Below are 11,791 nucleotides of genomic sequence, written 5' to 3'. Positions count from 1 at the left end.
GTGACCTATGAACCTCAAGGATCACAAATATGAGACATGAACCTCAAGGATCACAAATGTGAGACATGAACCTCAGGGATCACAAATGTGAGACATGAACCTCAAGGATCACATATGTGACCTATGAACCTCAAGGATCACAAATGTGAGACATGAACCTCAAGGATCACAAATGTGAGACATGAACCTCAAGGATCACAAATGTGAGACATGAACCTCAAGGATCACATATGTGACCTATGAACCTCAAGGATCACAAATGTGAGACATGAACCTCAGGGATCACAAATGTGAGACATGAACCTCAAGGATCACATATGTGACCTATGAACCTCAAGGATCACTAATGTGAGACATGAACCTCAAGGATCACATATGTGACCTATGAACCTCAAGGATCACAAATATGAGACATGAACCTCAAGGATCACAAATGTGAGACATGAACCTCAGGGATCACAAATGTGAGACATGAATCTCAAGGATCACAAATATGAGACATGAACCTCAAGGATCACAAATGTGAGACATGAACCTCAAGGATCACAAATGTGAGACATGAACCTCAAGGATCACATATGTGACCTATGAACCTCAAGGATCACAAATATGAGACATGAACCTCAAGGATCACAAATGTGAGACATGAACCTCAGGGATCACAAATGTGAGACATGAACCTCAAGGATCACATATGTGACCTATGAACCTCAAGGATCACTAATGTGAGACATGAACCTCAAGGATCACATATGTGACCTATGAACCTCAAGGATCACAAATATGAGACATGAACCTCAAGGATCACAAATGTGAGACATGAACCTCAGGGATCACAAATGTGAGACATGAACCTCAAGGATCACAAATATGAGACATGAACCTCAAGGATCACAAATGTGAGACATGAACCTCAAGGATCACAAATGTGAGACATGAACCTCAGGGATCACAAATGTGAGACATGAACCTCAAGGATCACTAATGTGAGACATGAACCTCAAGGATCACAAATGTGAGACATGAACCTCAAGGATCACAAATGTGACCCATAAACAAAATATTTCCATCGGTACGAAGATCTCTAATGACAAATAAAAAGGGATGGTCTACAGTAAACAGAGCAGGTTGCAATCGGAGGCATCCGTCCATGATTAATGAAGTAGCAGCAGCCGCCTCCGTCCCTTCCTCGTTGACCTTAACAAAAGCCTTGTGGACAACGGCAGATATAACCAGGTCATTCACCCCTGATATGCCACTGAAATTGGCTTTTGAAGCATCAAAAGCATGAGCCATGCCAAGTTTAGACAAGGGATCTTTTAGCTGGAAGCTGCTGGTTACCTGTAGATATATATGACAGGTTTAAACTGAGTTTACTCGTAGGGTGTAAGTTCAATTTTTTTAGATATTAATTGTTCGAGATTTCTTGTTTTTTTTAAATACCATTTTACCTCAAATTTGGGGAGACTAAGATGTATCTGTTTATCTGATGTTTTTAGACAACTTGTCAATGTTTGTAGTTTTGAAGACGTCAAGCTTGCTATAACATCCTAGTATTAAAAAATCATTTTATAACCAGGAAGGCTTAAATGATTTAGAAATGTAATTTGTCAATGTTTGTAGTTTTGAAGACGTCAAGCTTGCTATAACATCCTAGTATTAAAAAATCATTTTATAACCAGGAAGGCTTAAATGATTTAGAAATGTAATTTAATTAGATTTAACCGATTTTTTTTTAAAATTAGAATACATTTTTTAAAAATCGCAAATAAATTTCATGTTTTGGGAATCCTATTTAAGTGAATAAGAATCGCACATTAATTTATTTTTAAAAAAGTATAAATTATACGTTAAAATAAAAATTTATAATCCTAAACAGTTTTGTTTATTAAATAATTTGAACAACTTAAGTTATCTATAGTAAGCAAAAATTGAATATTATTGTATTAGGTAAATAAATATACTTGGAGACCAAAATCGGTGGTGGGAAGCATGATGACCATGGCTAATTCTTTTTCTTTGTAATAAAGTTGAAGAGCTTCACACTTGAGCTCATTGTCTTTGACGTGGGAATAATAATCTGTATGAGACATCATCTGTACGTCTTTGGTCTGGGTTGGAGAAACTTTAAACGGTCTGGGTCTGGTGCAATTCTCATCAAAGGGACACATCCAGTTGGCTGAATCAAAATACAAAAGAGAATGAGCGATTGGATTGGGTCTTAAACAGACACTGTAATTAGACTAGTTGTCAACTCGGTTGAAATTTAAAAATGTGTACGTTTATAAGTAAAGGCTTCATTAAAATGTATTTCTATACTAAAAAAGACAGGCTTATATATGTATATGTATTTGTGTATATATACTTATATATATATATATATATATATATATATATATATATATATATATATATATATATATATATATATATGTTAGATCAAAGCCCGAAGTCGGCCAAAGCACGCATTGGCCAATATCGCCTACCATTGACCGGCCAAAGTCCGAAACTTTACTTCATTCCGGCCTTTTGCCGGCCAATCCGCGGACTGGCCATGGTGGACCGGCCAGTCCGAATTAGAAGATCATGTGCAGATTTTTTTATTTTTTTTATACAGTAAGGATCATAAAAATTAAGTCTTTGTTGATTATTATTTGGAATTACATTGTTATTTTTACACTTTCAGCTATTTGTTGTGCACTAGGTTGTGCCTGTAGCATTGGCCGCCGGTCAGTGATTGTGAAGATGCGATGGTTCGTAGTGATTTTCCTCAGTGACAATGAGAGCCGTTTTTCGTGAAGAATTGAAAACTCACGTCTAGCTTATAGTTGTTTAAATACACCATGTTCCGTTCCTAGCTTGTAGAAAGCGCCCTCGACGCTCATGCCAACTGCAATGACGCTTCGGGGATCACCGCGACCTCTGTCAACATCTGGAATACGGATGCGACCAGTATCTTTTCACTTCAGCTTGTTTAAATGTTGTTAGCATCTTAGCACCTTGAGTTTGCAAGATAGTATGAGCTGCTGACCTGTTGTCCATGGTTTCTTGTTTATTGTGACATAATATGCAAGTACTGTTCCCTTCGTACTCTTCGTCTGCTATTCCGCATATTGCATGGACATCGTTGCCACAGGATCCACAAGAATGGGCCGAACTTCAATATTTTTCACAAACTACACAGAATCTGTTGGCCTTATTATTGTCACGCAGTTGTTCTAGACGTTCCGCCACGGCAGAAGATGTGTTAGCTGAGGATGTCGTGGTATTTATGGCAACCTCCATTTCTTGTTCAGTTTTCTCAAGATCTTCCTCAGTAACTAACTTATCGAGAGCCTCTCTTGGTAGATTTGAAGTGGTAAGTCCCACTTTTGCTTTGCATCCAAACAAGGCTTCGTATGGCGATTGTTGGATTCCTTGATGAAAATTACGGTTTTTCATAAGACTCTCAGCCCAATGAGCTGATTCATTTGTTTGCATCCATGTCATCATCATGTTTTGAACATCTTGGTTGGCACGTTCTACTGAACATTGGCTTTGGCTATGCCTTGGTTTGCTGTGAACTAGTTTAAGTTCAGGCCACATGTTCTTTAGTTCAGAAATAACTTGATTCACAAATTCTGTTCCATTAGGATTTGGATTTTTTATTTTGGCAGCCATCTGGTATGTCTGTCTCTTGATCTGACGGTCCTTTTTGGTTACTCACAATGAAACAGCACCCAGAATAATGAAAACGCGATCACAACTTAGTCTAAATAGAATATTAGCCATGGCAACCCGGCCAGTGCGCACATTGGCCGGCTAATGTACAAAATACGTTGTCAAGTTTAAGTGCTTCGGACTTTGGCCAGTATGTCCCGGCCAATGCGCGCATTGGCCGGCCAATGTGGGCTTTGGTCGCACTTCGGGCTTTGACCGTAACATATATATATGTAATATTTCCTATGAATAAACATGATTTTATTGATTTAAGTTTTTTTCGAAAATGTGTAGATTAGCAATATAATTATAATCAACCATCTGTTCAAGAACAGACAAGGACTTCCGCACCACGTTTATTCTCACATCTCACAATTGGTGGAAATTATATGAATCCCCCACCTCAACACGCAATTTAGGTAACTGTGATTTAGCTGGAGACAGTCGTCAAGAATCACTTGGATTTAAACACACGATGACTTGCTAGTCAAATCCTTGTGTTTGACGAACCACTCTTATTTACATGAGCTCGACACTCACCTTTAAAGTAAATAGCATTAACAAGCACCATTCGAGTTAGTGCATGCAAGGTACCAGATGATATCACGTCGTTGATTTTATTTTTTGTTTGCTCTGAGACCCAGTTGTTGATCTGATGTCTTTCGTTGTCAGCATCACTCACAAAATTTGAACTCACAGCCTCTGTGGGATCAAATAGGATACCAATATATTAAACAAATCAATGACACCAAAAGATGTTTTGGTTCATAACAAAATAATTTGTCAATGGTAGCAGCATAAGTAGTTACTACCTCTTGTTATTTCAGATTACTCAACTAACTACAATGATTATGGTATCTAGCTGGGTATATAAAAACAAACCAACATAACCTGCATTATAATATTTCTTTGTTTTGTTTTTGAACTCGTCTAAAACTGCATAGCTTTTTTCTATGTAGATCCTATTGGCAGTGGACAGTTGGTATTGATCGTTTGGTGTCTGTAGCTGTGTGACATAAGCCTGAAACTGCTCATGGAGTTTAGCCTCGTCATCTGTCTCCCAGCGCAAGGCTTTAGCCATTCCTTGAGCTGTTTCCTCGCGAGCTCCTAAATGGGTCATGGCCAGAGCAACAGAAATGCTAAAAGGTGAAACAAACTTGTTTTGGTTCTGGTTTCCATCGTAGAGAATCTTGAAGAGGTCCAAAGCAAATTTGTTGTTGGCAGCGGTCACTAGAGGTACGTCGATGGCGTCAGTGGTAGGTGTAATAATTGACGCGTCCAACATATTTTTGGCAGCTGTCACTAGAGGTACGTCGACGGTCGTTGTCACAACTGGCTGGACGCTCGTCTTATTGGACGATCTCAAAAATGGCTCGTCTACAGTCTTGTGAGCTAAAATACATTATTTTTTTAAAGAGTTATTTTTCGTTTGATTTTGCCAAAACTTATTGTGTACAGAGGCGAAGCGACCCTTCCCGGCGCCCCGGGGCGAACTTTGAATTTGGCGGCCCCCCCCCCCCAAAATATATATATATATATATATATATATATATATATATATATATATATATATATATATATATATATATATATATATATATATATATATATATATATATATATATATATATATATATATATATATATATATGTAACTGGGGTAGGCCTAACTACCAGTTACAAATGATAACGAACGAGAAGCCGAGACACAGTGTTGGTCTGATGCAACCGATAACAGGTGGCTTATTGGGTCGGGCTGATAACAACCTCAAAGCCGGCGCGTGCTATTTTGGGAAACGGTATTCAGACGGCCTGTCAACTTTGATGGATAGGACGCAGATGTTATTTTACGGTCTGTACGTTTGAACTACGCAACTGGTGGTCGGAGATCGAGTACAAGTATCGATTACGGAGGAATACAAGTACAGAGACGAGTACGGATACAAGGCATAAATAGGAGGGCACGGCAGGACTCGCTCTCTCTTCTCTTCCCGTTTCGAGGCTCTTGCCTCTTGCATCGCTCGCTTAGATCAGTCAGTCTGTGTGACTATGTCAAGTCGGTTATAGAACGGGTTAGCCGTATTGTGTTAAGAAGGATTATAGACATGTGGATTCAGTTATATAAAGCCTAGTGAAGGACTGTTAGGGGTCAGTTGATTCAGACTATTATTGAGAAGCATTCCTGTTGATTTATTGTGTTATTATGAAGCATTTCTTGATTCATGTAATAAAGGATCAATAGCGAACCTGCATCTTGAGTATCTATACTGTGGTCAATGTTGTCTAGAATGAGTGGTTAAACTCGTTAACACGTGGCACTACAGGCAATTAGGTCTCATTACATGTGGCGTTGCGAGCATGGTAACTGTTGGCTCGTTACAATTGGCGTTGTCGGCAGGATAAATGTTCGCTCGTCACAATTGGCGCTGCGAGCAGGGTCACATTTGGCGCTGCGAGTAGCCTAGGTCACAATTGGCGCTGCGGTCAGGATGAATTCAACTAGACTTGCCGTTTAAGGCACCTATAGTCAACCTTGTGCATAACTGTGTTTAGTGTGTGTGTGAATTCGGACATTCAGGAACTGTGAAAATTGAGGAACGAGGAAAAATTTTTCATACACACACGGTAAGAAAGAACTCTCTTTTTTTTAGTACTTAAGGAAGAAAATGTCTACTCTGGACGAGAAGCAGACCCATATAGTGGTCCTACCCAGAGAGTCCCATATTAACAAATTTTACGGGGACGGAGACCCAACTTTAACCAACAGGTTCAGTGAAGAGGTCAAAGCGGCCTGGGCCTCGAGACATATGTCACCAGAGGAAAGATTAAGACTGCTGATGGGCAGTATAGGTGAAACGGTTAGGGCAGAGGTTAAGTGCCACGATAGGACCGTCCAATCAGATCCAGATAAGGTGCTGGATCTGATTATGGAGACCTTTGGGGAGAGACGGTCGGGAGTGCAACTGCTATCGGGATTCGTGGGCTTAAAGCAGAGAATGGCGGAGAGTGTGATGGAGTACTCACACAGGATGAACAGGGCCTTTGATTTGGTAAAGGGCAAATCACCGGACATTGATGTACGCCTACTGAGGGACCATTTCATCGAGGGGCTAGCAACCCCGATCTTAAGGAGAGAGTTGAAAGAGGAGGTCCACAGAGACCAGCAGTTGACCTTCCTTCAGGTCAGGAACTCAGCGATCCGCAGGTCCGAGGATGAGGACCAATCGAACTGTTCGGTGGATAAAGTCTCTGTGCCTGAACAGAGACAATCCCCACCCACAGGGGCCGACACGATGGAGACCATGATGGCTCAACTGTTGGCCCACCTAGAGAAGGTTGACCAACGTTTGGAGAGGTTGGAAAGCAGGTCAACAGCTGAGAATCAGGAAAAGAACGGGACAAAACAGGGACGGGTTGGACGGCCGTGTCCTGCCAAGCCATCACTCCAATGGACGGCAGACGGTCGACCAATTTGTTTGTCTTGTTCACAACCCGGACATATGGCACGGTACTGTCCGGTGAAACGATCGCCCTCTGTAAGGCAGGTCAAGGCTACAGAGCGGCGAGGTAATGACTTGGTAAACAAAATGACAAAGAAACACAGTAAGGAGAAAAAGAAAGGTAAAACACAACTAATGGAAAAAATGAACTGTGAAATGAACTTGAATGTTGAAAAGTGTCAAGTGAACAATTTGTTGGTAGAGAAAAATGATGATAAGAAGAAAATTGGTAGACTTAATAAAGGAATTCAAAGTCTAACCAGGAAACTGGATAGGAAAAGTTCATGCAAATCAAAAGCACAGGAGAAATGTTCATCTTTAAAGTGTCTGTTATCGGAAGAAGTAAATAAAAATATTAGACAACAGAACAGTGTTGGCAAACTAGAAGGAATGAAAGAGTCTCAAACAAGACTTGAAGAAAAATTATCAGATATTGAAAAAGAACTTCAAATTACAGCAAGGCTGGGATCCATCGAACAGCGATGGGCAGCAGAATTGGCACTCGTTGACCTAGAGAGAAAACATCGCCCGGGGCGGTCCAATGGCAATGCGGACGCCTTATCAAGGAATCCTTACGAGAGACCGGGTGATGAGGAAGAAACACTGACAGGAATATGTGAGGTCAGAGCGTCAACAGATATCCCTCATGGGGTACAAGTGATGCAGAACGGGCAGACCGGGGTGGAGCACATATCCACAGAGCCCGAACATATGGACAGTAGTGATTTTAATTGCCTTAATCACAAAAAGATAAGAGATGCCCAGAGAACGGATAGTGGCTTACAACCGCTATTGAAATACGTCCAGGAACAAAAATTCCCAGGAAGAAGGGAAAGAGAACAATTTGGTCGAGAAACAAAGAAAATACTGAGTCAGTGGAACCGTCTCAGTATAAAGGATGGTGTTCTCATGCGGAGAATTCATGACCAAATTGATGGCACAATACACCAGGTGGTGGTGCCGGGACAGTTAAGAGAAGAAGTGCTAAGGTTGGCACATGACAGGGCAGGACACCAGGGTCAGGACAGGACGCACAAAATTTTACGACGGAGGTGTTACTGGCCCAATATGGAAATGGAGGTCAAACGCCATTGTGAGGCTTGTGTGAGGTGTCAGCATGCGAAAATGCCAGTTGTCAAAATGAGACAGCCATCAGGACACCTACTAGCGACAAAACCACTAGAGATTGTGGCTATGGACTTTACGTCGTTGGAGCAATCATCGGATGGGACGGAACATGTGTTGGTAATGACTGATGTATTCACCAAATGGACGGTGGCGGTGCCCACGCGAGATCAGACCGCCAAAACAGTGGCAAAGGTCTTATTACAACATTGGTTCATCAAATATGGCATACCAAGACAATTACACTCTGACCAAGGAAGGGCTTTCGAGTCAGAAGTAATTAACCAACTGTGCAGCCACTACGGGATCAACAAATCTAGAACAACCACATTTAATCCGAAAGGAAACGGACAGTGCGAACGGTTCAACCGCAGCATGCATGATTTGCTGCGTACGCTAGAACCTGAACAGAAAAAACGTTGGCCTGATTTTCTCCCAGAGTTGGTATATCTATACAACTGCACACCACATGCCACAACCGGCTTTTCGCCATACATGTTGCTGTTCGGACGGGAGGCTCGACTCCCTCTTGATTTGTTCCTAGGAAAAAGGGAGAGTATGACTGGCTCATACACCGCACTGGAATATGTGAATGAACATATGAGAAGAATTAGAGAAATGTACAGGGTAGTACAGGAAAGACTAGAACATGAATCTCGGCGAAGGGAACCGCCGATACAGACGAAGGACCCGCCACTCAAACTGAATGACAGGGTATTACTGCGTAGCCACCCGTTAGGCAGAAACAAAATCCACGATCTCTGGGGACAGGAGATATGGCAAGTCGTGGAGATGCCTAAAGTAGCAGGTGGCCCCTTTAAGATAAGACCCATCGATCACGCCAAACCGGATCGGTGGGCGAATATGGCTCAATTAAAGAAATATTGGAATAGGCAAGAAGAGCAGTTACACACAGAGAAACCCAAGACAATTAGGGAACCGGAAGTTATAACGGAAATTCACATACCCATTCCGGAACCATATCACCATCAACAGAACAACAGCGATACGCAAGGGGAGGATACCGGCAACAATGAGGATCCCGGTCCCTCCAGAAGCAGAGAGACAGTAGACCATCAGATAAGTGGTCCGCGGAGAAGTTTAAGGAACAGAAGGAATACGAAATTTTTTGTCAGCAACCATCAATTCTTTCATGGTCGCGCTGGTATGAAAACAGACTGTTCAAAGAGCTATAGAAGTGAACTGGTGAAGGCACCAAATGGAAAGGGTGGATGTGAATTCTAGAACTGTTTTGTGTCTCAGAAAGATGGTGTAGACACAGTTGATATGTGAAATAGGTAGAACTGTCAATCGTATACGAATGGAACGTCGTGGACAGTGAGTGGAACAATAGATTTTTTTTTTACGACTGTGCGATTGACTTTGGAGGAGTGCACCTGCCAGGCGTTGTTTGTGGTTGAAAACACACAAAAAAAGCAGGGGTGGATGTAACTGGGGTAGGCCTAACTACCAGTTACAAATGATAACGAACGAGAAGCCGAGACACAGTGTTGGTCTGATGCAACCGATAACAGGTGGCTTATTGGGTCGGGCTGATAACAACCTCAAAGCCGGCGCGTGCTATTTTGGGAAACGGTATTCAGACGGCCTGTCAACTTTGATGGATAGGACGCAGATGTTATTTTACGGTCTGTACGTTTGAACTACGCAACTGGTGGTCGGAGATCGAGTACAAGTATCGATTACGGAGGAATACAAGTACAGAGACGAGTACGGATACAAGGCATAAATAGGAGGGCACGGCAGGACTCGCTCTCTCTTCTCTTCCCGTTTCGAGGCTCTTGCCTCTTGCATCGCTCGCTTAGATCAGTCAGTCTGTGTGACTATGTCAAGTCGGTTATAGAACGGGTTAGCCGTATTGTGTTAAGAAGGATTATAGACATGTGGATTCAGTTATATAAAGCCTAGTGAAGGACTGTTAGGGGTCAGTTGATTCAGACTATTATTGAGAAGCATTCCTGTTGATTTATTGTGTTATTATGAAGCATTTCTTGATTCATGTAATAAAGGATCAATAGCGAACCTGCATCTTGAGTATCTATACTGTGGTCAATGTTGTCTAGAATGAGTGGTTAAACTCGTTAACACGTGGCACTACAGGCAATTAGGTCTCATTACATGTGGCGTTGCGAGCATGGTAACTGTTGGCTCGTTACAATTGGCGTTGTCGGCAGGATAAATGTTCGCTCGTCACATATATATATATATATATATATATATATATATATATATATATATATATATATGGAGAGAGAGAGAGAGAGTATGTTAATAATCAAGGTAGAAAACAGTTAAATCAGTATGTAAAGGCGTGCAGCCATTACATTTCTTAACATATACTGTTTAGAATTAAAAACTGCAGCATAAAGTCAGCTTTAAATATTTTTTTCCATCCCTTTTGGCGCCCCCCCCCCCCTAATGTGAATTTATAACGTACTAATAATATTCCGCTCTATTTTGCACATATTATTATTGGAGTTCACCCGAGTTGCCATTCCCAGTTGTTTCATATAAGAATATTCGAGAAAGTTTAGGGGAGATCACTCCCGGTTTATTTATAATGCAAAAGTGTGACGTCGCACCATTAGACCCCCCCCCTCGCCCTCATCACACACCGTCACAAAATTACGGAACCCCCCCCCCCTACCCCTTACGAGTGTGACGTCATTTATGGACGACCCCTAAGTTAGAAAAACGATTCAATGTCTGTACACTAAACTATTCACAAATAACTAAAATAGTAAATGCTTTTAACAAACATAATTTTGAAGACAATATGACTTAGATATTTTCACATGTTTACATTAATTTATGTTTATATTTTTAATGAGAAAATGAGAAAAAATAAGTTATTGGCTTTTTAAGCTACAAAAAAACAACTAAATTCGTCAAATCTTTAGTAAAAACATACGGAAACACAGTCAAGCTTAAAAAATCACTTCTGATTTGATCACACCACAAATGATTTTTTTTTAATAATTAGAAAGCCTGACAAGACTATTCCAGATGGGGGCCATTCAATTACCTGAATGATGAGATGGTCCAGATAAATTACTTCCCATTTTGATTACCGTTTCTGAGCTTCTAAATGAGTGTGAGATTAAAACGCTGTGTTCATTGTTACGTGTGTGTAGTCTATGGTTATGTGTTACTGTGTTACTGTAACTGTGTGTTGCTGTTAGCCCGGCCCTCTTGTTGTTACAGTTGAGATGCGATACAGCGACGAAATTGTGTCACGACACGTAATTATTTCGAGATGAAATGATATGGGGTGACCTCCCTTATCACTAGTACTGTGTTTATACGAGAGAAAAGAATTGATATCTCGTGCAGATAAAGAGACTTTCGCTGTTTGTTTCAAAAGTGGAGCTAGTTCGAACCCATCTTGGCGAAAGGTTAACTCGGTAAAACATATATTTTTTCAAAACTTTACTGTAAAAAAATTC

At 41.0% G+C, this 11,791-nt stretch overlaps 1 protein-coding gene across 1 annotated transcript; it reads right to left on the bottom strand.

The window, feature by feature from the left end:
* Positions 1 to 986: 986 nt before the first annotated feature.
* On the bottom strand, positions 987 to 11,529 carry LOC131927519 (leukocyte elastase inhibitor). The gene is made up of 6 exons (XM_059283211.1): positions 11,371 to 11,529; positions 4,591 to 5,091; positions 4,240 to 4,401; positions 1,965 to 2,179; positions 1,452 to 1,550; positions 987 to 1,341 (listed from the first exon to the last, which is right to left on the bottom strand). Exons 1-6 carry the CDS (start codon positions 11,405 to 11,407, stop codon positions 1,030 to 1,032), a joined length of 1,326 nt encoding a protein of 441 aa, XP_059139194.1. The 5' UTR covers positions 11,408 to 11,529; the 3' UTR covers positions 987 to 1,029.
* Between the last annotated feature and the right edge of the window lie 262 nt (positions 11,530 to 11,791).

This window comes from Physella acuta, unplaced genomic scaffold (assembly GCF_028476545.2).
Source record: "Physella acuta isolate Inbredline_101_S28 unplaced genomic scaffold, ASM2847654v3 ptg001413l, whole genome shotgun sequence".
In the NCBI taxonomy this organism is placed as follows: Eukaryota; Metazoa; Mollusca; class Gastropoda; family Physidae; genus Physella; species Physella acuta.
Note: the sequence above shows the minus strand (reverse complement) of the source record. Positions and strands in the feature narration are given on the sequence as shown.

Coding starts and splice junctions, on each gene's coding strand:
- LOC131927519 (XM_059283211.1), bottom strand. CDS start 11,407: ATGGGAAGTAATTTATCTGGACCATCTCATCATTCAG. Junction 2,180..4,239: donor TAATGCTATTTACTTTAAAG/GTGAGTGTCGAG, acceptor ATTTTGATTCAG/CCAACTGGATGTGTCCCTTT. Junction 1,551..1,964: donor CCACCGATTTTGGTCTCCAA/GTATATTTATTT, acceptor TTTTAATACTAG/GATGTTATAGCAAGCTTGAC.